We start from the raw sequence: 27,851 nt of genomic DNA on the forward strand, positions 1-27,851 counted from the left end.
ATGGCTGGGCTGGCAGCCAGGCTGTGCCAAGAGCGAGCGGCTGCTGAGGGGCTGGGTTCCTGCAATAAGGCTCTCAGCTACTTGGGGCAGGACTACGAGGCACTGAGGCAGAAGTGCCTTCAGACTGGGACTCTATTCAAGGATGAGGAGTTCCCTGCCTGCCCGTCTGCACTGGGATACCAGGACCTGGGACCTTACTCCTTCAAAACCCAGGGAATAGTCTGGAAGCGGCCCACGGTAAGAGCGCTGTGTCATGGCATGCTTGGCTGGGTCTGGGTGGTTAGCATTCACCTGAGCACAGCCATGCCAAAAGAGTGATGCTGAATGTCTGCTATTCCTTTGTGTTTGGTTCACTTTTGATTCTATCCTGCCTTACCTAAGCTCTTCTTAAAGCAGAGAATCCTGTAACTATTGGGAATTGGATTTCTCCTTTTCTATCCCAGCTCCTCAGAGATTCCCATTCAGGGTACAGTCCAAGAAGGACACACACACTCCCAATGTGCATCCAAGCAGCACAGGGTACCCAATGGCACCAACCATTGGCTGTGAAGGTGTCCATCCGTGGACTTTCCACTGGGTACCTCAGGGAACTAAGCTAACACTTCCATAAACCCTCTGCTTTGCTTCCCTCTACCTGCAACAGCTGAGAAGAATCTGACAGGAACTGTCATCTCTCAAATACACACATCCCGCAAATGGCCTTTCATTGAAAATAGTCATTTTCATCAGAAAAAAAACAACAACAAAAAAAGGCACGGAAAGTCTTAAAACCAAAATATATAAATCAATCACAGCTTCAAAGACTTTCCTATCCTTTCATTTTTCAGTCGTTGATTTCTGTACGCGTTTTGCTTCTCCTCCGTTATTTTACCTCTCCCTAGAACATCAAGGTGGAGATGGATCAATGGTTGGACTTGATAGAGGTCCTTCCCAACATTATTGATTCTAAAACGGGAGAGAAAGGAAAAAAAGGAGGAAAAGAAGAGAGAAAAACACTAATAACTTACCTTTGTCTGATGCGGGGAAGGCAAAAAGAGGGAAAAATTTAATGCCTTTTTTTTTTCTCCCTAACTACCCAAGAAGAGGAAAAGCTAGAAATGCAGTTGTGAGAAACGTGTATGTGGTGCTTGGCAGTGGCTCAGAAGAAGCAGGTGTCTAAATGTGTAGCATGTCATGTAATATGTCATATACAGCTGACAGCCAGCAGGTGCTGTGACAGATCACCAGTTTGGAGGGGGAAAAAAACTCACCAAAACAACAACAAAAAGATCCCACAACACAAACTTTTCTATGTGGTAGGTAACCTGCTGCTGCCTCCTGTCCATCAAGACAGCTGTGAGGGAGCCAACAGCTGGATAATCACAGAAGCAAGAGTTATCTTGCTGAAATTACACCTACTGCAAAAAGAGATCAACAGTCTGACTTCTTCATGCACACATAAAGAAGTCCTGAACTGTCCCTGCCTCCATGGCCCAGTGGCACAGGCACGCTCACAGGCAGCTACTGGGAGAGCAGGCATGAATTTTGTCTCCCTTGAGGCTGCCCATTGCTACCCCTGAGGGAATGCTTGGGAGAAAGGGGAAGATTCTCCTTAGTACATCTATATACATTTAAAAAAATATATTTTTAAAATATTTTTTTTATATTTTTTGAACTTTCCCATTGGAACAATTAACTTTTTTGTTAATTGAGAGAACTTTTCTGACCAGGAAGGGTGATGAACACTTTGAAAACATGTCTTTTCAGGAGTTATGTGACAATCCTCAGTTCATAGTCGGAGGAGCTACTCGGACGGATGTTTGCCAAGGAGAGCTGGGTAAGTACAACAGTTCTGCATTTTGTTTTTCTTCTTTTTTTTTTTTTTACTTTTGTTCCAAAACAAGAAGCTTAAATTAAAATTCCAGTCCCAGTCTAAAGAAAAATAAAAATATGAAGAAAAAAAATAATGAAAATATCTGGTCTGCAAGTGCAGTGGAATTGCCAGATCACAGCCTGAGCCAATGGTTAAGCTCCAGGTGAGAAGGCATGCCTAACCCAGGGAGCTCAGGTGCAAGCAATGAAGAGGTAGAGCCTGGATCCACCCCTCCTCACCCTCATTTAAGGGTTAGCAGCCAAGGAAGCAGTATCTTTCTGGATAGTGATTGCACTTCTCTTGAGCTGTTGTTGGCTTTTGGAAGAGGTGAGTCAATTTTCCTTCTTTATTACCTACTATTGGTCTGTAGTGCCTGTATCCTGTCTGAAGGAACTATCATCGTCTTTTGCCATACACCAAGGTATGGGGTAGGAACTGGTTAGCACAGGGACTGGGATTGTGACTTGCCATTTCATGCCAAGAGGGATGGTCCATGAGATAGGAACAAGGAATACATTAAAAAAATACTACAAAGCTGATGTGCTCCAGTCATGTCATCATAGAATGGCTTGTGTGGGAAGGGACTTCAAAGATCACCTAATTCTAAGCCCCTGCTGCAGGCAGGGTTGCCAGCTCCTATATCAGTCACTACACCAGGCTGCCCAGGATCTCATCCCATGTGTGTGTGAACACCTCCTGGCATAGAGCATCCACAACTGCTCTGGGCAGCCTGTTCCAGTACCTCACAATGCTTTCAGTGGAAAAACCCACCACAGTCAATTTTCTCCAAGCCCTTCTTGCTGAATATTTTTTTCTGTTTGTATGGCATTCAGTGTAGAGCTGCAAGTGACTGGACATGGTATGGAAAAACACCACCAAAAAAAGGCAGTGGTGCTCAGTTCTGTGAAATGGGACCTGATGCTGATGGGATGTCTCAGACAGCAGTCATCCTCTCCTGGACCCATCATACTAAAGCCATCCTTTCTATCCATTTTTCTCTAGTGCTTGCCGTCATTTAAGCAAAGCTGCTATGCAAATAGCTTTTATCCCCTCTCTGGTAGCTAATGCACTGGCCTCTTCCCTGCCCACCCAGCTGATAAGATCCAGCTGCAGAATGCAGCAGCAGCAGCCTCTCCTGACTGCATGTAGAGGCAAAAAGGCTGAAACTCTTGTAATGAGAATTTGATAGATGAGACATGGAAAAATCAGCTTGTCTCCCTTCCGTGCTGCTTACTGCAGCACTCCTGACCTCACTGCTCTTCTATCCCATCCACTTTGCAGATGAGTTTCAAACAATTTCTGCTACTTGCTGGTGATAAATAATACCAGTGCTGGTCCTGTAAACATAGCACTGTTAAAGTGATCACTAAGAAATTCCCTGGTGCATGGGTCTATATTCCAACTGCTGGAAATAAAATGCCCGATCATATATGTGCACCAGGATATATATTTGGTGGATGTCAGAGCAGAGTACAGGGAATCACTTACTGTATTTTAGAAGAATTGTTCAGATAAGTAATAAAAGTGACATTTCTTGTCACTTCCAGTTTAGAAAGTTTCTATAATAGCATAAAAAATCTCCACGACAACCGTTCACCTGAAGTAAAACCTTGACAGCTTATAAGCTAGAGGACTGAAGAGGCTGCTCTTAGGCTGCCCAGGGAGGTGTTGGAGTCACCATTTCTGGAGGTGTTCAGTAAATGTGTAGACATGGTGTTTAGGGACATGGTTTGATGGGCATGGTTGTGATTGATTAGTCAGCAGTTGGACTACATAATCTTGGAGGTCTTTTCCAACCTCAATGATTCTATGATTATTTGTCTTAAGCCCATAAACCAGATGCAAATACCCTCAGACTCTTTTTCCATCACCTCCTGAATGACTCTGTGGATTTCCAGCCCTTCGTGCTAAATGGATTTTCATTTCACAAGGTAGTACCAAACCCACCAAATAGTGGTGGCAGTGGGTCTGGGCCAAAGTGGCTCTTGTGCCCCTGGGGAGGGGGCTGGCTGCTGTAGCCCAAGTGTGTGTCCTGAAATGTACCCCCCAAGCCTGGACAAAAAGCCCCATAATCTGATTCTGCTTTTGTTACGAGCTTCTTTTTGACTCTAAAAAGGAATAAAACCATATCATATTCTCACAAAGGCAGAAAAAGCAACGAAGGGAAAAATATAACCTCCCTTTGTTTCTGAAAGGCTGTTTACAATCACTTCTGCCTGCTGACCCTTTACAAAAATAAACTTCAGAACAGAGGCATGGGGCTTACTTACCTCAGTCTGAACTTAGTGATCAGGTGTTTGCTTTACATCTCAGAGGCATGCTATGGTTTTGGTTTGTTTTTTTTTTTTTTTTTTGATATTTGATCCAATACCTTGAATATCAAAGTAGTTGTTATTAAAGCTGTCATGTGAAACCCTTCTATTGAAACAGACCCTGATTACATATTTACATAAGCCTCGTATGTGACCTGTTAACAAGTCCTTTAGGGAAATAGAGCCTACTTTTAATAATTTTCTGAGACATGTTCCTTTTCTTTTAAAAATAACTGCAGGTCTGGGTTTATGTGAACAAAAGGAACAAGAAAACTCAGAGTCAGTCTCACTCCATTAAACTTATTTCTTTGACAACAGCATAGGCTAGATGAATATCAGCTTGGGAAGTTTGATGGGAACTTGAAAGACCTGAAATATTTTAAACGTACTTTGAACCATAGCTTTTTGATTGCCTAGTAGCAACTTGAAATGCACTCACAGACTTCATTATTAGAGGTGACTTATGAAGTTTCCTTGCAGCTATGTGAATAAGTTAACCACAGATCTGTTTGCAGAAGGCCTTGAGAAGGAAGTGGCATAAATTTAACTTAAAGCCTCTTCATTTAATATAGTTTTCCAGATCTGGATGGGTTATATTCATGGGGCAGCTCTTGTTCTGAAGTCTTAGAACATGTCTGGTCTGCCAGCACAAGTCCTGTGTAGCCAAAATGGCTGCACCAAGGCACTCCAGCTGAGGATCCCCCACGGGTGCCTTGTCTGTGTCTTATCTTACAAAATAGATTGAGGAGGTAACAGATAGACTGGAGACCAATCTGAAACCTGGCATTGATGAATCAGCAACAAGCCAGAATGCATTCATCCCAGAAATGTTCCTGTGCTGTCTGTTAGATCTTGGAAACTGGCACCTGGACTGTTGGCTTAACTTGCTCTATCAGTAACTCAATGAAGAGTGCAAATGCTCTGAGAGTGGATGCCTTGATAGTAGCTAAACAGAAACCAAGTGCTGCTCTGCAGCAACCAAAACTAATCAAATTCCTCATTAATTTTAATGGCTCCTATGCTTGCGGTGTACTTGGGTAAACATCAGCACAGAGGAGCTGCACAGCTCCCAGGCCAGCAAGGATTCAGCATCAATGCAGTGGCTTGGTTGTCTGTAAACCACAAAGCACCTTTGCGGTGCTGAGAACAGAGGCAATGCAGTGCACATGTGAGCACGAAGAGGTTCTAGTTCAAGTACCCTAGCACTCAAAGTGATGTTTCTAAGCAGGATATGCATGCATTTGTGTGTATGTAATTGTATACATATACACATGCACAGCTAGTTTTCAAATTCAACCTCTTCACCACAAACTCAAGGTCATAATTGCTCATTTCAGATTAAATAAGATTGGATTTTACAAGCATTACAGATGGCTTTGGATCCAGGGATAGGGCTGGTTTCTTTTTAGCACATTCAGTAGTAGCAGCAGTAAACAGTGTAATTCACACTTACCTGAAACTTGCTCACAAAACATGAGACTGAGCAGAAAGCAGTGTATGTGCCCACAGGTGATTTAGTCTCGTAGGGCTAAATGCTGAGGTGTTTTTTTATTTCTAGAAGCTAAAAGGGTACAACTTCAAGTGTAAGCAGTGAGCAAAAATTTTTGATACTGTCATTTTTTTGGACTATAATTGCATTGGAAATAAATTCTAATTACATATTTAATTCATTGGCCAGTTGGCCTTGTTTATTCTCCCTTCCAAAATTCACTTTTTAGGGAAGGAATGAAATGCTTTCCTCCCTTCCAATTTGAAAATTGACTTATAACACGTAGCTGTACTGGGACAGGTTTTTGTGGTCCTACATCAGCTGCCTTTCTGGGGATGTTGTACTGCCATGCTACACTGTAGGCACAGCCACAAACAGAACTATTAAAGCTGTTGTCAGCAAAACTAAGTTGAACTTTGGAGGGAAAAAAACAAAAACAGAACACTTAATGGAACCTTGTACTTAACAAAAACACCAGACAACAAAAAACCTAGGAATTTGTCATTGAGAAGGGCTGAGAAACCTTACTAATAAGCAGGAATCCCACTGAGGTGTATGAGAAGAAGCAGTTTGTGCCATTTAGATTTCATCCTGGTTGTTCTTTAGTATGGACAGCTTCTTCTATCCTCTTTAATTTGTGTTAAAGCCAGCGTCACAGGAACCTGAATGCAATGCATTGATTGAGAATAAAACAGTTCCAAACCATCTGTATCTGAGCATCCCATGCAAACCTCCCTGTTTTACCAAGTTACTGCACAGCAGCTAATTCCCAGCTGACTTCCTTCAGGGCACACAGTTAATAGCTGTTCTGCCACAGTCTTAGCAAAAAGTATTAGGCCCCTGAGTAAAGCTTAGAGATAGGACTCTGCATTGCTCAGGGCAGGTAAAGCAGGTTTTAAAGCTATGTTCCCCACTACAACTCTTCTAATAGAATTCTTCCCAAGCCAGCTTGCCTCTAATGCTCCCCAGGAAGTCAGATTGCATGGTGTGTTTGTGGCAGGCAGAAGTGCCAATGCCTTTCAACCTCTCAGATGCTAGGAAGTTAACTCATACTGTAAGAAAGCTGTAAAGGATTTCATGCTGCATTTGCCATCTCACAGGGATGAGATTCTGAAATTGTTCAGTTCTGAGTCAGAGAAGCAAATAACACATTTAAAGAAACCCCTCTCATTCCACTGACTCTTCTGCTTAACTGTGCATCAAACTTACACCCTCCACAGCAAAGCCCACAGCAGTTTCTCTTCCACCAGCTGTGAAGATTGTAACCAGAAAGAAGAAACCCTTCCAGATGTTACATTTTGGGAAAGCAGTGACTTTCTGCTACAGAACTCCTCTGGTCTCACTGGGGCAGAGGGACACAAAGGGGCACCAGGAGTCCTGCTCTGCCACCTACCTGGAAGCAGCCTTCTGTGCAGCAAAAGAAGCTTGGGGAAGTGGGGAAAAATAGAGTTAGGCCAGCAGACCTCATAAGACTTTTCATCTTCCTCCTTTGATGACCCGTTCCTCAGACTTACTATGCTATTTCTACATCTACAGGGAAAAGGAGAAATTAAAACTGCATAAAGCACACAGCTGTATACCAATAAAAGCCTCAGACAAGTGGGTACAATGCAGGTTGGAATATTCTTAGTCTCATTTTTTTCCCCCTACATCTGTTTTCTTGGGAGAGGAGATTCTTCAATCCTTTCAACCGCTCCCCAACCCTGCACTCTCCCATTTTTATTTATTTATGTGTGGGTACCTAAGGCTAGGAGGAGTCTTCCAAGCCAGTGAATGAGTCCTCTCCTACTGAAAGCAAAGTAATTTTTGAGATAATTGGGTTGCAAATGAATGTCAAAAGATTTTTTGGTCATAGTCTTTTTTAGAGAGTCATTTTAGAGATCAGACAGCTACTACCCCCTTCCAGCTTAAATGTTATTCCCTGAGTGTGGCAGCCAGGATGATGCAGGGCAAGGCTGTGGAACCTTTACCTACTAATGCTACATTTCCTATTGGAAATGCCTGCACCACACGTGTTGGTTGGATCAGGATTTTGCACCTCTATCAGATTAGCAAGTTCAGTTGGCTACAGGTCGTTACAGGAGGTGGGGGGAACTTCACAGGTGTTTCTCAAGCCTCTGTCTGATTGGGAGCAGCTGCTTCTGGTTCAGCTCATAGGAGGCACCTGGGTACTTCCCAGCACTGAACAAGTTCTAGAATATCATCTTTAGAGTTATAGTAACTGTGGTACTGAAACAAAGAGCCCAAGTCAATGTGAAGAATTAACTATCGCTTAAGATATTAATTCATGATACAGATTAAACTTTCTTTGGTTTCTCCATTAGTTTCAATAAGTTAAGAGTTATGATGCCACTTCATTCTGCAGTATATGCATTTATGCAGAAAAACCAAACCTGTATCTTGGCACAGATGACTCATGGGGAACCAGGGCAGTTTTAGCGCCCTTAGAGAAATTTTGTTTTCCAAGCTTTGAGCAGACCTCAGAAATTAACACTGAACCCACAAAAATGCTTCCTGCTCTTTGTGATGAGAATACGCACTAAGAAATCCATGGGTCTCTGAATTTCCCAGCAGCAAGTAAAGGCTTTCACCTACCCGACACAACATGCAAGCTATTCAGCAAACAGCTGTAAGATACCCAGCCTCCAGTAAGGGCCCATGCCCTCCTTTCCAAGATAAGCAGTGAGCCAAAGAAAGGGCTCACGTGCTTCCAGAAATCCTACTGCACTTCTGTTTCCATCTGACTCATAAGTAGAGCTGAAGTAATAATCCTAAGAGCTGGTTCAAGTCCAGACCTTCAAAGAAAGGGCTAAAATATATATACCTACCTACATACACGCACACACACACACATATATATTTATATATGTGCCTTTTTGTGTGTGTATGTAAGTAGGTATATATATGTATATATAGTGTGTGTGTGTGTGTATATATATACACACACATAAGCCTTTGCTTCTCCCAGGTGCATTGGCTTGGGGCTAGTTGAGGTAGCACAAGTCATTAACTCTGTGCTGCTCAGCCAGGCTTTGCAACCCACAAACCCAAATTTCCTTTTTCTTGGCTCTGCTCTCGGTCTCCTGAAGGTATTAAAAATCTCAGCTAAAACAGCCTGCTTTCAGAGCTTCATTAAAAAATCAAAACAGCAAAGCTCAAGTTAGACCACTAGAATTACCACTGCGATCAGCTTTGCAGGGGCCCTGCAATACCGATGTGGTCAGGGTGAGTGGAAAATGAGCAAAAGAGAAACAACACAACGCAATGAGAACGAATTGCTGAACCAACGTTGAATCCAGCAGGACCTTGCAGAGCACTTAATGCTGGTGCTCTGATCTACGTGGGAGTGTGATATATTGGTGTAGGAATCATCTCAACAAGATATTATTTATTAATAAACTTTCCCACTGTGGCTCATGTGTGTTTGCAGGTGACTGCTGGCTCCTGGCTGCCATTGCATCTCTGACTTTGAATCCAGATGTTCTGCACCGCGTTGTTCCCGAGGCTCAGAGTTTCCAGGAGGACTATGCTGGGATCTTTCATTTTCAGGTAACTGTCTGATCAGGGTATTGAGAATAAAAGAGGAAAACCATAGTATTTAGCTGAGAACAGCTTCCCCCCCAAACACACACACGCACGCTGAGTATTGCTAATTACAACATGTAAGTGACATTGATGGAAGGGAGAAAAGCAGAACAGTTTACAGCAGTTTCTCACAAAAAAGTTTCTTCTATATGCAGCAGCTAGAGGCGGTTTACTTGTGTTCCCAAGCTAACAAAAGCTCTTTCTCGCAGAGTAGTTGCCTGTTCAGGCCATGATCTGTATTTTTCCCCGCACGTTCCTGCTCAGCTCAGCGGAGAGGATGTCATCTAAATTATTCTCTTTCCTTTCCCTCCATGACTGCAACAAATTCTAGAGTAAACGCTTTAAGCCCAGACAAAAATGACTATTAGCAGTGTTTCATACATTTCCCAGTTTTTTCAGAAAAGACTGGCATTACCAAGTTCTTCCTCTTTTGGGTGATTTCTCCGTGCAGCATGTTTACAGTGGCATGATTTTTTTTTCAATGGATAGTGGATAAGAGAAGTGGACTTTCAAGTTTTCTGTATATTTACTAGCTTTCTGGTCCCTCCATCATGTAAGGCATGCATGGAGAACAGAACACATGTTATGTGCAAGAAGCTGCTGCTAATGTTACCTATCAGCAACTCTTTGACACAGTGTTAAGGAGCCTGCTCAGCATTTCACAGGACTGGGAAGAATTTGCCTCAGTGACACGGCAGAGGAAGATAGTAGTGTAGAGCCACAGTGTGCACACCAGCCCTGACCATCTCTTCCTCTCTTCTTCTCATTAGTTCTGGCAGTACGGGGAGTGGGTGGATGTGGTGGTAGACGACCGGCTGCCCACCAAGAATGGGGAGCTGCTCTTCGTGCATTCAGAGGAAGGCAATGAATTCTGGAGCGCACTGCTGGAGAAAGCCTATGCCAAGTATGTGGTTAGATGGGAGGCAGTGCTCCTGGGTGTGCAGAAATGGTTGGGATTAGATACGTCGCTTGAAGACATCATCTGTTCCAACATTTTTTTTTTACAGGTCCAGACAGGACATTGCCAAACTTCTGTTTCAAGGGGCCCCAGGTCGCAGTGATGATCAGATGTACCAATAGATATTACATTATAAACCCTCACTTCTGCAGCACACGTGCTTTCCTTTCAGTATTTAAAGGGCTGCAACAGGAAAGAAGGGGACAGATTCAAGAGTTTGTGGTGATAAGACAAGGGGAAATGGCTTTGAACTTAAAGAGGGTAAATTTAGTTTGGCTATAAGGAAAAAGTCTTTCAGAATGAGGGTAGTAAGGCACTGGCACGGGTTGCCCTGAGAGGTGATTGGTGCCCTGTTCCTGGAGACATTCAAGGTCAGGCTGAATGGGGCTCTGAGCAACCTGATTTGCTGTAGGTGTCCCTGTTTGTTGCAGGGGAATTGGACAAGATGACATTTAAGGGTCCTTTCCTACTTGAAAGCTTCTATGATTCTATCCTTGCAAGTGGAGATGGCCTCACATAGCTCTGTGATCTCTCCTGCAGGCTGAATGGTTCTTATGAAGCTCTAGCTGGAGGGTCCACTATAGAGGGGTTTGAGGATTTTACTGGAGGCATCTCTGAATCCTATGACCTGCGGAGGGCTCCTGCAAACCTGTACCAAATCGTCCAGAAGGCCCTGAGGGCTGGCTCACTGCTCGGCTGTTCCATTGATGTAAGAGGCTGCCATTGCTTTACTTTCCTCGCTCCTCCAGGCTTTTGTCAATATCATACTTGGATTCATGTAGGCATAGGTGTGAAGGTCTGGATTAAAAGCAAACTACAGTCAGTGTGAGACTTTTATTGATTTCAGTTGTAAAAATGTTGGACAAGGCTCTAAATAACCAGCTCTCTTTTTACAAGACAGCCTGTTAAAGTGCTTAGAGCCATGAGCTTGGGACAGGTTTTCCTGAACCCCATTCTCATTCTCGCAGTATCTTTCCTCATTCACATGATGTGTAATGTCAGCTCCAGACACTGAACTGTTAGACACAAACCATTTGAAGTACTTTGTTGTAGACTGTACTCTGATTTTGACTTTGTTTTCAATTAAAAAAATCATTGACACCTATCATACAAGATGTATGTTACTGACGAGTCTGTATATGTTTTGGAAACTCCATACCTTTCACATCTTGTCATATAATCTCATTTCAAATCCTAGTTCAACCAAGGCAGGTCGGAGCTGAGTTGACATGAACACATCTTTGCAGGTGACTGGGTCTGTTAACTGAGCTAGAAATTGGCTCTAGACTTAAATTTCATGGTACATCCTTGAGGCTCTGCTGTGCTAGGACTGTGTATTTGAGGCAGGAAGTTCTGGAGGTGAACTCTTGCCACGATTCTCACCTCTATTTAATTTACTTTGCATTGGGAATATTGATATTCATCGTGCATTATCACCTAGGATGTCTTCTCCCGTATTAATCTGCTCATGAAAGATGTGTCCATACACAATATGTAGCCCTAAGTCTGTATATTTCTCTTGCCTCAGGTAACTCGTGCAGCTGAAACAGAAGCAATCACGAGTCTGAAGCTGGTGAAGGGACATGCCTATTCTGTCACTGCGGCAGAAGAGGTAAGCCAGCCTCTCTGCAGCTCATCCAGCTTAGCTGAAGTGTTTATAGCTGCCATTATACAGAAGAACTTGCAACACTGCAGGACCTTCAGATTTCTGATGCATTTCTGTGATTGACCAAATAAAAATGTTGCACATTCTTGTGCCACATGTTATGGCAGTGTGTGCTTTGCCGATCAACTCAAATGGGAAAGGACTCAAAGCCTCTTTAGTAAACAGCTCCACCAGACTCACCTGCCGAACTTGCCCTAGATATTCACACTTCTCTGAAACTGGAATCATTACAGAGATGTCTGTGCTAAATAATCTCTTTCCAACCTTGCTGCGTTGTGCAGTGCCTTTTGAGGAGGAAGATATTCTTCTGTTCTGTAGCTGATGTTTTTCCTTGCAGGTTGCTTTCATTATATGAAATGGTGAGTGTTGCAGCTAATGGCTCACTTGGTGGCACAGGATAATGTAAAAATAAGAGTGGAAGACATCTAGGTGTCTCTCAACTATTGGAAATTGTAATGGACTGCATCACTCAAGTACAAATCGTGTTTGTTCCTTGCTGAAAAGCAATTGCTCCATGATGACTGGAGTAATGGGAGTGCTGAAGTTCTGTTTGTTGTCTATCTGTTAGGTCTATTACCGAGGACAGCCAGAGAAACTTGTGAGGCTTAGAAATCCCTGGGGTGAAGTAGAATGGACTGGAGCGTGGAGTGATAAGTAAGTGTTTATATGCCCCTGCCTTTCCCTCTTCTATGTATTTTGGTATCCTTTGAAAATTAAATTGAGATTATGCAGTTTAATCAAATCACAAAGCACATTTAAGAAAGATGGTAAATCCATTGGAATAAAACACTATTAATTTGTTAGCAAGGCTAGATATTGATCTGTTCTGCCCAGTGGACATTCTTCCCTGCCTCAGGCGGAGCTTTCTAATAACAGAGAACAGGCCATATTTTAACTGTGAGTTGTAAGCTTTGCAACCCATGCAAGCTTTACTCATGTCATTTCTCAAGATGACTTTTCTCAGAAGATCCCATTGGTGTTACCAAAACCTTAGCAGCACAGGCAAACCAATTCCGTTGCTGGAAAACACAGCAAGGCTACCCTGCTGTGCCCCTAAGTCAGCTTTGAGGTTTTGGAGTTCTAAATCTGACCAGTACTTGATTTACACTGGAGAATTCTGGAAAAAAGGAGATGATGACTCAACTAAGGACCAGAAGCTTGAATAGCTATCAGAAGCTGTCAGGGCTTGGAATCTCACAGGAATGGCAGAGACAACAAATCACTTTTATTTTCAGAATGGTATGTATTTTACTTTCATTTGGTCATTGGTGTATCTTTTGCGAGCACTTTTTTGAGATCTCAGGTTGCTTTCTTGACCATAGTACTGGTGCTGATATAGAAAATATGGTTAAATGTTGTAATTATTCCTATCTTTATCAGAGCTGCTTTGCTCAGCCCTAAGATAATGTGTCTCTGCCCCCACACACCATATCCTGGTCTTGCTGCACTTGTTTTACCATGAGACAGGTACTGAACTGCACAGCCACATGGGAGCAGATGAAGTCAGAATCCGGCTTGCTGCACAGTGACACTGGAGTGGGAATGAAGTGATGCTGCTTTTTGCAGGATTTTGTTCCAATTCTGCCTTTTTGCTTTCTTATTTTTGATTATCCCAGCAGCAGAGCTTATGTCATTTTCCCTAGGGAGAATATCAGACTTCCATAGTTCTGATAATTGTGAAGTTCTTCCCCTGTTTTTGGGCTGCATGCTACTCAATCCAGCCAGCCTGCAATATTTGCATTTTCTGCCGCCTCGGTTCAAGATTTATTTGTTGCAGTTCTGGTTACAGTCTGATTCCAGCCCTGTGTGGTATGTTGCAGTGTGTAGCTCCACTGGAAGGGGCAGAGGGTCTAGTGGTTGCAGAAAAACATAGACATTTGTCAGCTGTGACTGAAGACGGAAGCTCACTCTCTGACCTCATTGCAGAATGAAATACAATGAGCTGGTTACTTTTGTGTTTTGTCTGCAGTGCTCCTGAATGGAATTATATTGATCCCAAACAAAAACAGGCTCTGGATAAGCAAGTAGATGATGGAGAATTTTGGTGAGCATCATTAATTAGTGCAATCTTTTGGGTATTGTACGTGCAAATGTGGTTTTTAAGCAGTCCTTTCAGTTGGATGGATAGAAACTGCTAGCACTGAGTTAGCTCATGTAGGTGGTTAGCCTCTTGTTTATTTCCCTTCCTGTTTAAATATTACCTTTTATTAGAGCTTGAATAACTCAGTGCTTACTCAAAATATAGAGACCAGATGGTAATAAAATTAATGATGTGGCAAGAATGAATCTCATATGCTTTATATTTTGAGGCTTGTTTTTTGCCTGAATGCTACACTCTAATGAAAAAGTTTAGATTGTCAACAGGGGAAGAATCTGTTTACCCAAACCTGATGGAAAGACTGTGTAAGCTGGGTGATTGTGTGGATCAGTGCTGAACACATGTCACTCTGTCCTAGAGCAGAAAGAAAAATGCCTGCCATCTTTCAGAACAATCAGCTGTGCGGGGCATAAAGTGGTGAGGGCTGAGAACAGACCTCTGCTTGCAGCATGAATTGATCAAGGTCTGTTATTCACGCACGCCTACTAGAGATGGTAAAAATAAACATCAACAGAAGTTTTAAATCAATATACCAAACTGAGATGATTTTTCTGCAGAGTGACTCTTTCCTAAGGATCAATTCCTGCTCCCACTTAATAGCTGTATGTTTTGGTACACCAATTTTATTGAGTTTACTTAGAAAGCACAATCCATGAGATCATGACTAAGGGTGACAGAAAATGGTATCACTGAGCCTGTAACATGTAATAGCATTTAAGAACAGTTGTCTTTGTGAAACACAGCTCTTTCAGGGAGTGGGAAATTTTGCTTCCCCGAAGTTGGCCCTAAGACTCAGAGTTCAATTAAATGGAGCTTTGCGCAGCTCTGTAGTACCAACATTTTCTTCCTCGTTGGGAGAGGCACCCACATGCAGTTGCTCTGACTGTTATGGGCTGATGAATTAATCATGGTCTTTTGTGCTCTAGGATGGCATTTTCTGATTTTCAAAGGCAGTTCACCCGCCTGGAGATCTGCAACCTGACTCCTGACACACAGACAAGCAACCAAGTCAACAAATGGGACCTGACCATGTTCAGTGGACAGTGGATACGGGGTTCAACAGCTGGAGGTTGCCAGAACTACCCAGGTGGAGACCCAGCCAAGTGGCCATTTGGTGAAATAAACAACAAAACCACAAAAATAACTGCTTGTGAATTGTGGGTGGCCATAATTGGGAAGGGTTTGGAGGTACAGATCTCTCTGTGCAGTTTAGAGAGCAAGCCAAAGTTTGGCAGTCTAAGCCAAGACCTGATTTACACTCATTTCCTTGTCAGTGATAATCAGCCCACTGAGCAGTTAATTCATGGCCACATTCTTTTTTTAATTTTTTTTCCTTTGTGTGCTTTCCCTACTTACATGGCTTTTGCTACTGACTGGAGTAATTCTCCAAAGGGCTGGGTGAGCCAGGAAAGTATCATAGATCAGTAGTAGAGTTGTCTCACATTCATTTTCAGGTTAAACCTCTGGAGAGGCTGCCTGATTTTTGGTCCTCTTGAATCAAAACTAACCTTAGCCAAGGACATTTCCTGAAGATAAATGACTGGCTGGAATTAATGGTATCAGCTCCTCCCTCTTTGTCCTTACACCCTAGGAAATACTACAGTGTTTTGATTTGCTATGGCTCCAACTGATATACAGCATAGCTGTGAAACATATAAAACCATGTAGCATACTAGAAAGGTTTGGATAAACTCCAGGCAAATGTCTATCCAAAGAGATTTTCTCTGTAATTGTAGTGACAACCATTCTGGCTTCAATGACAAAATCTCCTCCTTCTTGTTTTGCCTTGGGGATTTTTAGCAACATACTGGATCAATCCCCAGTTTAAAATCCGGCTGGATGAACCAGATGATGATCATGAAGGGGGTTTGAATGAGCCATGCTGTACTATATTGGTGGGCTTGATGCAGAAGAACCGCAGGAGACAGAAGAGAATGGGAGAAGGTCTGCTTAGTATTGGTTATTCACTCTATCAGGTACAGTTTGTTCCTCACTGCAGGTTTTATTCACTGTTACCCTGGCAAAAATCAGTTATGTGCTCATCTTGACATTCAATGCTACACTTCAGTAAGAACTAGGTTTTGCAAGATGGCTGAAAAGCTTCTCTCATCTCTTTCTGACCAACATAATATGGGAAGATTCAGAAAAAATCAGCTCAGTATTCGTCTTATTTTAACAGGAAAAAGGTGTAAAACTGGAGGCAAATAATTTAGCAACAGGCTCAATGGAAGCCTTCTCTTTCAAAATCTGAATGGGGACAGGATCAGGGTGCCTGGCAATTCCAGATAAGTGGTTCTGATTACAGCTTGCTTGGGCACTGGCCCAGTAGTCATTTTCTTTATTTTTTTCCCCTTTTATTTGATAATTGTTTTGATTCATTGTCTACAGTGTTAGTGTTATTATTATTCTGATTCAGCTTTGGGTTTTTTTTTTGTCTTTTTTAAAAATGATTTTTCTTATTTTCCCAGTATTGCATTTGTCTCCATAGATATAACACAGGGAAAAAAATCTGTAGTGCTGTCTCTGACTTTCGTGGTGTAAGGGCAGAAAAGCAAATGTAAGAATTTCCAACCGGTATTATACTTCACACCATCATATTTGGAGAAAAGCAATTCAGTGCCCTCTAGATTTCTCTGGATGAAAATGATTAGCCATCATAGGTGTGAGCAGATGGGAATCACTGGCTTTTGTTAATATATCTTGTGAGGGATGGTTCAAAACTAAGAAGGATTTTCCCTAGGGCCGAAGTGTACGCATACGCTTTTGGTTCTCACTCTGTGCTTTTCTGAGTTGCTGTTGATTGTCAAGAACCCCAGCCTACTGGCATCCCAGGATTTGTGCATGAAGGATGTTTATCTGCTCGTATCTCTGAAAACAACCCTGTAGAAGATAGTGCATTTTTGCTTTATGTCTATTTCATCCCATCTGCCTCCTCTGTGATCTTTTTCAGAGTAGAGTAGGCTTGGTGACTTTTAACAAGATGAGGCTTTTCTTTTTTAAGAAATGGCTGCTAAATCATCTCATGAAGGCACACAGCTATGATCCAAGTTCTCAGGTCACGAACTGCTGTAGATTTATATCACTGCAGTTGATGCTGTGGCCAAGGACATAGCAGTTCTCTGTATTATACTAGGTAAAAAAGCGTGTGCCCAGCCCTGGCTGTCTTGCAAAGCTTTTTTAAGTTGTGTAGCTCATCACTAAGCTTCTACTGTGTTGGATAAAATAAACAAGACCCAAAGGACCATCTCAGGCAGTCTGGAAGCATTGTATGGGTGATATTTTAAACAGCTTTTCTGGGTCTTGTGAGCACAGTCTCTGGTTTTCACTGGAATCTGTATTCCTGAGAACACTATTTGATCTTGAAAAAGCTACTACCTTATATTCAGAGGTACAAATGTGCACATATTAGTTAATATTGAAAGGGCCAAACATTGAAATTTGCTACTTATTTTATGTGCCTTACAACAGCCCAGTCATCCTTAAGCTTCTTGATGGTGACAGCAACCTTGTATTTTCATCAGCATTCTAATAACAGCAGGTTAGTAGATTTTAGGTCTGCTCATTTTCATTTAGCAAAATAAGGCCAACCTGCTGACTTTCCTGGCTGAACATTTTAAAGCTTACTGAAATATTTCCAACTGATAGTGTCATTCACAACACCAAATTTGGAGAAAAGCAATTGTATTACGTAGATTCCTCTGGATGAAGATCCCATTTTTCTTTTGTTACTGCTCTAGCACAAGCCAGATCTTCATGGTAACCAATACTACAAGGCGTGGTAGCAAGTGGGAATGAAAACTAAATGTCCGAAGGAGAGTTTATCTGACTCTTTTTATCTAATAATAGAAATGCCTACATAGCAACCCTTTGACATCAGCTCTTTCTTTTGCTTTCAGATTCCACAGGAGGTATGTAATCGTTGCTGAACACTTCTTCCTTCCAGATGGGCACTTGTGCCAGTCTAGCTTCCAGGAGGATTTGCTCCGTGCTAACAACAGCTCTTCTTTATCACTGGATGACAATCTCACATTCTAAATAACCATTTCCAAGGGACTGGGGCAGGAAGCTTTATTACAGACATTTTAATCCTAATCCTGATTTCATTTATACCTGTTGAAAGTTGACTCCCACTTATTTTGTACAACAGAAGTCAAAATTTGTTTGTTTAGTAGAGGTGGAGGCAGAGTCTCTGCACTCTAAAACTTAGAAAATGTAGCTAATATTTTTTAGAAGAAATGCCAGACTCTGTGGATCCATTTCCTTTATAGTTCTGAGCTGGGCTTCTGGTAATGAAAAAAAAAAAACAACAAACAGCTCAACCTTCCCAAATCCTCCTAGATGTCAATAACAAGTTAAAGAGAATTTCATTCTTAAAGAAAGAGAACCCAGGGGTATCTGGTAGTTGGAATAGCCTATACTTATTACTGAGGTCCGGCACTCTGCACTGCCAATTTTTCCTAGGCTTTTCAGCCCTTTTCTTCTCCCTCAGTTAATGAATGTGTGGCTGTGTAGCAATTAACTGTGTTCTTTTAACAGCCTTGCAGATGCAAAGGGAAAATGAGCTTTATATGTTGAAAAAGATATGGGATCTGACTTCTTAATCTTTGCAGTTTAATCCTGGCTTAAGATAGATGGGGAGAAAGGACAGGGTGGTTTAATAAATAACAAATCCAATCTTATCTTTTCAACAAAGCAGGGGGAAAAAAGCATTTTATTCTACAGTTTATGACAAAAAATACTGAATAATTTTGTCTTTAGATAACATCATTGTATGTTCTGATCTTAGACAGAAATCTTATCTACATCCAATGTTCCACACCCTGTGTCAACCATTTAGCAGTTATTGTGGACCACTGAATCATAATTTTTGAAAGATATCTATGTGAAGCAAAAGTCACAAAGAGAAGGTTTAAAGAAGAGATGTTATTCATACACTGCTGTTTCTGTTACATCAGTAGTTTGTTTTATGTGCTATACAACATTTCACATTTGATAATATATTGGTATTAGAGAAAAATTTAGTACAATTTTTCGCCATATTCCAAAGGAACACCTTTAGTATTACTAAGAGATATTGATTTAATCATCTAATTTGGCTCTGTAAGTCTTACCCTTTTGATACTACTTTGTTCTGTTTGCTGTTCTCTTCTGTGTGTCTAAAGAAATCAGAAACTGTAACTCCTGTGCAATTAGGAGGTCTATCTCATGCCATCAGTTGCTGAAAGGCATTCTGAAATTTAAATTTGTTCATGAGCAGCCTATGAGAGCAAAAAATATTCATTACATGGACAACTTGAGTAGGTAATAGTTTGACCAGATTTGAGTACACATTATGCTCTTTTTAGTTATTGTATAAGCACGTTGTAAAAAGGCATGTGAAAAGATAAAATTTATAGAGAAGGGTGCTTTCTCCTTCTAATTACCTGCCTGACTGTTTCACATGACATAACCCTGGTGGTTACCTCTTACGCCATCACACACAGATTTATTATTTTGTGCTAAGAAAAACTTGAGATGGATTTTAAGCACTGAAATTTAAATAAGATGGCTGGCCTGCCAGTGAATTGTCATAAGGTTTCTAACAAAAATATGTTTCCGACAGCTGGAAAATAACAAAGACATTCACCTGAACCGTGCTTTCTTCACAAGGAACCAACCAGTAGCCCGGTCAGAGACTTACATCAACCTGCGTGAAGTCTCCAGCCGCTTTAAACTGCCCAAAGGAGAGTACCTCATTGTGCCATCCACGTTTGAGCCTTACAAAAATGGAGAGTTCTGCCTTCGAATTTTTTCTGAGAAAAAGGCTAAAACTCAGTGAGTATCTTCTATCTAAAGCTTCCTCTTCTGCTGATGAGACCCATAAAGGTAAAGGTCTGTGCTCTATCTACTGGCAATTTATCAGCAAAATAGGCTGATTTCTAGGACCTGTTTTCTTCCACAGTCTACCATATGTGGCACACACATCCATGTTGCAAAGACCTGGCTCTTCAAGTGGCCTCTGGCAAGCACTGAAGTGGTAACTAAATCCCTCAGGTCCATGAGATGTAGCAGAAGTTCCCACAATTAAAGGATGCAAAGAAAGGTTCTGATGCACTGGAACAGGCTGCCCAAGGGGGTTGTGGATACCCCATCCCTGGATGCATTCAAGGCCAGGCTGGATGTGGCTCTGAGCAGCCTGGTCTGGTGGTTGGCGACCCTGCCTGTGGCAGGAGGGTTAAAACTAGATGAGCTTTGAGGTCCTTTCAACCCCAGGCCATTCTATGATTCAGTGAAAGTAAAATGATAGTTCTAAAAACGATTGTATCAACAGCATCCACTGAATGAAAAACCAGGAGTCTGGATACAAGACAACAAAAACAAGGCTGGTTTTCCCATAGAAAATATTGGCAAAGTTGGACAGACAGAGGAGGGATGGGAAACATCGGAAACAGGGAACATGGAGACTTGTTCTGTGCATTTAATAACACTTTACATTGGAAAAGCCTGTTTTCCTGATGATTTGAAGTGCAAGAAGTAGAGTCATAATTTCTGGTAATTTCATTTATTTGTTTGTTTTTCTTAGGATGATTGGTGATATGGTGGCTGCAAAACCATATGAGGTAAACACCTTAACTGGACAGACTTTTTTTGTAATAGACTTTTCTTAAGCATAGTGGGGAAAAGCAGATGTGCAATTTTTATTTCTCTATTGGGTTGAGATCATGGTAGGTAAACACCTACTATGTACTTTGTGTTCAGGAAAAATGGAGTTTGGCTACAGAGATTCTTCACTTGCCTCTATGGCTTAGCTTCACATGCATTTTCATGTACCTGGGCTCATGTGGCACAGAAACTGAACACACCCAGATTTGGTTGAAACACACAAAACTGGCCTTCCATCCAGTATAGGTAGAAGATGGGGAGGGCACTGAGTGATCTAAGGATTTAAGGAATGCTTCTGTCTTGATATTTATGTAGAGCAATCTCTCTTTTTCCCTTTCTCCAAACCATCCATCGTTAAGCTCCTTTATGATATCCATGTCTCCCTTTTAAGAACCGTATTGTAAACCACAATCTTGGTCATCTCTTTCCTCTAGCCTCATGTTGATAACAAAGATATAGATGATGAGTTCAAGACTCTGTTTCAAAAGCTCTCTGGAGAGGTAAGTGGATTAAAGTGAAAGGAAAAAAATGGGACCTCTAGCTGTTACGATTATGCAAATATTTGGCCTGCCAATTCCTCTTTCTGTCTGGTCTTCAAAAAACAGGCAGTTCTCCCCTTTTATTAACTCACTGCTTCAATTCAATTTATTTTACAATAGAACAGTTCTACTACATTTTTCCTCTTATTGGTGCAAAATGTGATTTGTTCACTCAGCAGTACTAGGTATGGAATGACTTTGAAAATATGGGTGATGGGAGTAAGGACTATGAAAATATTATTCCATGGTGAAATAAATTGCCTGTGGAGTTAGCATATAATTCCAACAATTGGCTATTTGTTCAATTGCTTCCTTTTTGTTTAGAAGCCCCAGGAATCGGAAAGCTGATGGCTGAACTTTCTCTCTGTTATTGTATTTTTGTATCTACAAAACCTGCTGTGCCAGCCTGTGGCTGCCTCTTCAGATGTGCTCTTAACGAACAGGTGGCCAGTGGCAGTTGAGGGGGAAAACAATTTGTTAGTTAGAAAAGCATTTGTGAGTTCTGAGATGGGAATTTTAGTATCATTTGACTGCAGCATCCAATAAGCCTAAAAAATCTCGAATGCTCTCCTGAATCTTTTCAGCTGAAAAGGGAACAAGAGCAATGATCCCTCTCAGTCAGATCTGATAAAAAGTTAACTTTTACTGGGCCACATCCCCATGGCACCTAACAAACCACTTGTTTCCCACTTGAAATGCTAGGAAATATTCATGGTTTCTGAGGATCTCCTTCATGTGATGTCAGCAGGTAAATGTAGTGTTAGAAAAAAATCAAAGATTTTGCCCTAGAGTAGGGTGACAGTGAATGAATATAGTCTGCTTCAAATGCTTTTTATCTTAACATTTTAAACATGTTTTCTGTCCAGGACTGTGAAGTGACTGCGACTGAACTTCAAACTATTCTAAATAGAGTTTTGGCAAAGAGTAAGTACCATTATTTGATTCACGCTGAATGCAGCTCAGAGGTAAGGGCTGAAATGATGAGGCATAAAGTTGTCCTTTGGTCCACAATTGACACTTATACATCAATCTCTCAGCACACAAGTAGGATCTGTGCTGACAGCTTTGTTAGCTAAGGATGATGGAAAAAATGAAGTTTTGTCCCAGCTGAATTTCTCCTGGCTTGTTGAACCTCTACTACAAAGTAGTCCATTTCCAAGAGCTGCTTGCCACTGTCCTGCAGAGGCACCGTGTTCTTTCTGCCCTCTCAGAAGGACCACTGATGGTCAGCCTGGTCACAGGAGCTCTCCATCTGCTTTCACTGAAGGAAATTTTTTTTACTTTGCTGTATACCTTCTGTAGGCAGATAGAGGCTCACCACTCCCAAAATCCGGAGCTTTTCCTTTTAACACTCCTGCCTTAAAAAAGCCATGTTAATCAGCTGGAAAGAAATGGTGGAAGAAATGGTAGAGCATTTGCTTTGCTGGCAAGATTTTAAGGCAAATAGCAACTCCAGCACGGTCTGCAGAAAAGAATTTTGTCTAAGAAGTATTTCTGACTTTGACTTTTTCTTCTCTTTTGTCCAGGAAAGGATATAAGAAGTGATGGATTCAACATTAACACTTGCAGGGAGATGATCAGCCTTTTAGATGTATCCTTTGGATGTCATCACGTTTAAAGTTTCTGGAACTCCTTTGCAAAACTTCTTGCTGAGATAAGGCTAAGGTTACGTTTCTGTTGTCCTGGCACATAAAGTTCAGCCAAGCTGCTCTATCAGCTTAGAGTGGCAGAAATCTGAATCATTTCATTGTCAGCTGCTCTCTCACCTGCTCTATATCTCTCCTTGCTTAAACCTTCCCCTAAAAATAGCAGGGAAGAGAAGCAGGAACGTTCTGCCTGGACACACCACCAGTGCAGTCTCAAATGCATGCACAGCATGCTTGGCAGGAGGAAGATTTTAAGCACAGCTCAGCTTCCATCTCTGAATTGGGTATTGCTCATAGAACACAGAGCTCAAAGCAGCAGAGATGGACTGGAGGGCCTTCCCAATTCTGTACAGCTTGTAGGACATGTGGGAGCCGATGAGCTTTGCATAGCCAAGGGAAAGTAGTCAGCTCTTCTGGCTAGCACTACCTTGATGCATGGGGAAGGGCCAAGAGCCATGTTGACAGGGTTGCACTAGTATTGGTCTCATGACATGGTCATGCTATGGTCACAGCACGTGTTCACTCACAGTTCCTTCCTCTAGTTTCTAATACTTGTCCACCACAAGGCCAGTCATTTTTTTCCCAAAAGAACTCGACCTGCTCTCAACTGCACAAAATAGTGTATTTAGCAATCCCATATGCCATTCCTCAAGACTGCAGATATCCTGGAAGTTCTTGGCATACATTTAGCTAAGCAAAAATAAAGCTTTGGGCATGTCTGTGTGAGATGGAGATGTATTATGAATGAAAACTTATATTGCATTAAGATTGTACTGTGTTGGGTGAGCTATTTTTAATCACTGGTTGCTCTCCAGTTTTGGTAAGGATAGAGGAATCCTGATTTTTGAATTATTACTTAACATTCCAAGACTAATGGGACCGGCTCCTTGGGGCTTACAGAATTCAAGACACTTTGGATGAAGATTCAGATGTATTTGGTAATGTAACATTTCTGACTGTCTCTCCTTCTCTCACGGCTCTAAAGTAGAGATCCAGAAATGTTGGAGGGGTTAAGATACACATGGAAGATTTTTTCTTGTATAGTTGGAGTTTGTTCCAGGGCCAAAGAAACATCTCTGATTTACAAGGGCACAAGCAGATCCTCTTTCACCTTAGCCCCCCCCATTCTCCATAATTTGAAAAACCTGGGAAACCAGATTAACTCCTTTTTGTTGTTGGCAAAGGCAGCTCTCTCTGCTGCCTGATGTATTAAAGCTCATATGAGCTCGTTTCTTCGCTACTGAGGTATGCTACTTCGCCAGCTGAGCAACAGCATGCAGAAGAAACATATTTTTAGGACCAATCATAAACCTATCTTTGTATTATTAAGTTCTATACACATGCTGAATTATTTTTTTTCTGACAGAAGATATAATATCCCAAGAAGTTCACCCAGAAACAAGCAGTCTAAAGTAAGGTCAAATCTGTACCTGCTTTGTTTGATAACATCCCTTTCATGGAAGTCTGCTACCCTGATTGATGCTGGTCAGCTCAGAGCATCTGTCCCAGAGGTCCATGAGGAGAGCTCTCCTCCATGCTGGGGCTGCTGTTGGCAGAGCAGCTCTAAGAGCTGATTCCAGTCTGTGCTGTAGGTCTGGGTGATTTCAAATTCTGGATAATAAACCTGCTGGCAGTAGGAAGCATCTGTCATCTTGTCTGAAATATTAAGAAAAATGGACTTTATCTGTTGCAGTGTTTGCCAAGTGATGGGATATTTTCCTCAATGGCCTGTCTGCCACCACGTAACATGGAAGCAGGCAAGCTGCCAGCCCATGGGAATGTGTTTCCCAGTCTGCCCTGCTTATCAGTAGCTACTTGAAAGACTTCCCTTGTTCATTAATGTTTCAAAGAGCTTTGGCTGGCAGGGGCAGTGTATCTCAGCCATCAGAAACCTGAGGTTGTAGGTTGTGTGCACATAATGTAAGAGTTCCCACATTCCCCCTTTCCTCTGCTGCAGGCAATCTATAGGAAGGTGGACAGAGACTACTCGGGTACCATTGACTCCCATGAGATGCGAAATGCTCTCAGTGAGGCAGGTGAGCCTTGGGGTTGCCATTGGACTGGCACAGTTCTCCACTAAAAAGCACCAGGAGTGCAGTAGGGACTTTTCATGGCTTTGCTTCCCTCCCATCTCCTAAATCAGAGCATTGCAAGTGCTGTTCTCCTGTCCTGGTAGTCCTTTATGCTGTTATATACATCAAAACTCATCTGTTCTGCATTCAGAACCACTGATGTTTTTGTCCATGCTGTGGTTATTGCTCATTCATCTGATTATTACTTGCTGTATTTCTGTCCTCATTATTTCCTAATCTAATTATTCCCCCTCAGAGTTATGTTCAAACCTTCATTTTCCTGCATTTCCTTCTACCAGTGATCTCTACAGTGGAGAAGGTGCAAAACTGATCCAGATATTCCCCAACCAGATCCTGTCTACTGTGTGCTATTCACTTTTGGAGCAGTGCTTGCCAGCTCAGGCCTCTCTACAGGAGTGCTGTTTTTTGATTTCTTTTCTTCTTGGTGGAGTCTATGTGAACAATCCAGAGGCAGAAATAGCACTGATATGGGCCTGAATACAGGCCAGTATGTTACATGAGAAATTGGCTCTACTGCAATTGCTGTTATTCAGCTGTAGTGCCAAGACTCGCTAATTAGGGATTTATCTGGGGAATATAGGATTGCTTATGTAGTGAAACAATGAGAAATATGCAGTCTGACAAAATGCTATGGGAGTACTTCATGCCTCTCTTCACCCAGAGTAATGTATTTTGGAAGAGACCCACAGCAAAGGTGGGTGATGGAATCCAGTAGACCTTTTGGGAGGAAGAATCTTCCATCCTTCACCTGGCTCAGCCCACAGATGCAGCAGTCCACGGATAAGTCACATGAAAGATGGCTTAGTAACAGCCATGTCAATGATTTGTGTGCTTCCCATGCCTTCAGGTTTTGTGCTCAACAACCAGGTGCAGCAGAGCATCGCCATCCGCTACGCCTGCAGCAAGATGACCATTGATTTTGATGGTTTTGTGGCCTGCATGATCCGCTTAGAGACTCTGTTCAGTAAGTGCCTCTGTTTATGAGTCAAGGGGAATTCCTGAAAATGTTGGGGTGCCATTAAATATTCGGTGTCTTTTAACTGTGAATGTAGCAGATTGCTTGGAAATGGGAGAGTGTCACAAAAAATGTGTCTGTTTGAGAAATCAGGAGAGGAAAAGCAAATGCCTTCTGTCTGAATGACCATAGAGCGCGGGGGTACTCCTCTGCTTTACAGCTATCTACACTCTATGTTCAGTGCTCTGGCCACCAACTTGTGCCATCTAAATGGTGCCATTTATCCCTTAGTGTGCTTACTCAGGCCCGATTTACAGCTTTGTTGCTATATCAGATCATACTATTGCATTGGATGCTGTAGCTGTCCTGCTGCCAACTCTCAGTTTGCTGCTATAGATGTAACTATTCTGCCCCGTGAAGCAACCTACAAATCACTTGTAAGAGGAAAGAAGAACAGCTGCAGTATGCTCTCACAGAACCAGTCTAGATTTCCAGTAGATCATGGCAAAAGGCCAGTCCTCTACATTTTGTCTGACTTGCCAGACTCCCTGGTTTACATCTGATTTTTTTTTTTTTTTTACCCTTTTCTACTTTTCAGAAGTGTTTCATCTCCTAGATAAAGAGAAGAGTGGAGTTGTTCGGCTTTCTTTAGCAGAGGTGAGGCTGGTCAGATTAATGTACTATGTGGTTAATCTACAGTAAAGGTCTGCATAATTATTTCTTTAGAATCGCTACTACAAATAGTAAACGGAACAGTGATTCAAAGGAAAACTTTGTTTTTGTAGCAAAGATTGTCACCTCAGAAGGCATGCCCAAATTAGTAAAATGAATATTTATCCAATATGAATAAAAAGTAAAGATATATTCAAAATACTTAAGGTTTCTTGAGAAGATGCTTACACAGTGAGTTTCAGTGCCTACATTTGGAGGGCAGTGGTCATTTGATAAGAAAACACACAGCAGGAAAATGTTCTTTTCTGGCAGAGAATGAACTGAACAACATGCCAGAATTAGAAGAGACCTTTCTAGATGCCAGGTCTCTTTTTTCCCTATTGTTTTTAATGCAAATTTCTCCCGTTGAAACTAATAGAAGCAATCAGCTTGAGCCTTCCCCCTTGCAGGATACAAATATATCTCAGGAAACAGAGCTGGAAGGGGCCCCAAGAGGTCCATCCAATTAGTCCTTACTGCTGAAGACTGGCTCAAAGGGAGGAAGATAGCTAGGAAGCCCTGTGACCTTCAGTCACAGACAGTTAAATCTGAAAGTATACATTGCTAAATCTACTGTTTTTCAAAGACCATGCAGCTTACCCTGGAGAATAGGTCATGCCTCAAAAGAGGCCCTGCTTGCAATGTCTGAAGCCAATCCAGGCAAAGAATTTCCCCAAAGTTCGACAGCAGATGGATGCTTCACATGGAGCAGATTACAACACAGTTGTGGCCTTTCCAAGCCTGCTCTTCTGGAGCTGTTGTGCAGTGCCTGGTGGCACACCGTGAGCCTCACAGATGGTCTGACTCCTTGTTCTGCCTCTCCCACAGTGGCTGTGCTGCACACTGGTTTGAGCTGAGATCGATGAATTCAGCAGAGAGCTCCGAACGCAGAATCACTCCTTCAGCGTCTCCCTGTTACAGAAAGCAGAGAGAGAAACTTGTTTTTATTACTGGCAAGTTATTTTAGTCCACGATAAATGATTTCCTGTCAGTTAGAAGGTAAATATACTCTTGAACAAGACCCCAAAGAAATAAAACAAGTAAGGCTAAACCTACTTTCTGTTACTTCTCCTTCCCAAAGAGTATTTCTATGTGTCATGCTGAACTGTCACAAATTCTGACTTAGCACTGATGAGTTGGGGAAGGTCTGACTTGTTACTTCAGGTGAATTTGTCTCCTGTCAATTCTTGTCCATAGGCATACTTTGATGCCTAAAGGTGGGGTCTGGAGTTATAGGAGATGAGTGATGGGAGCACAGAAGCTCATAAAGGTAAGCACTAGGGGAGGAATATAACATGTATGTAA

At 42.0% G+C, this 27,851-nt stretch overlaps 1 protein-coding gene across 1 annotated transcript; it reads left to right on the forward strand.

Annotated features, from left to right (window-relative positions):
- On the forward strand, positions 1 to 27,459 carry LOC116233068 (calpain-8). Its single transcript, XM_090134483.1, has 22 exons — positions 1 to 237; positions 1,747 to 1,816; positions 2,039 to 2,179; positions 9,084 to 9,202; positions 10,009 to 10,142; positions 10,737 to 10,905; positions 11,725 to 11,808; positions 12,431 to 12,516; positions 13,832 to 13,906; positions 14,887 to 15,047; positions 15,761 to 15,936; positions 17,857 to 17,868; positions 19,563 to 19,774; positions 20,523 to 20,559; positions 21,037 to 21,102; positions 22,008 to 22,065; positions 22,668 to 22,732; positions 23,657 to 23,725; positions 24,745 to 24,823; positions 25,728 to 25,844; positions 26,434 to 26,492; positions 27,375 to 27,459. Exons 1-22 carry the CDS (start codon positions 1 to 3, stop codon positions 27,396 to 27,398), a joined length of 2,250 nt encoding a protein of 749 aa, XP_089990609.1. The 3' UTR covers positions 27,399 to 27,459.
- Positions 27,460 to 27,851: the final 392 nt, after the last annotated feature.

This window comes from Phasianus colchicus, chromosome 2, assembly GCF_987193195.1.
Source record: "Phasianus colchicus chromosome 2, bPhaCol1.hap1.1, whole genome shotgun sequence".
Classification (NCBI taxonomy): Eukaryota; Metazoa; Chordata; class Aves; order Galliformes; family Phasianidae; genus Phasianus; species Phasianus colchicus.

What these genes read in the sequence shown, in the direction of transcription:
- LOC116233068 (XM_090134483.1), top strand. Translation starts at nt 1, where the DNA reads ATGGCTGGGCTGGCAGCCAGGCTGTGCCAAGAGCGAGCGGCTGCTGAG. An exon ending in CTGGGATCTTTCATTTTCAG is followed by an intron (nt 9,203 to 10,008) that starts GTAACTGTCTGA and finishes TCTTCTCATTAG; the next exon opens with TTCTGGCAGTACGGGGAGTG. An exon ending in CTGGAGAAAGCCTATGCCAA is followed by an intron (nt 10,143 to 10,736) that starts GTATGTGGTTAG and finishes TCTCTCCTGCAG; the next exon opens with GCTGAATGGTTCTTATGAAG.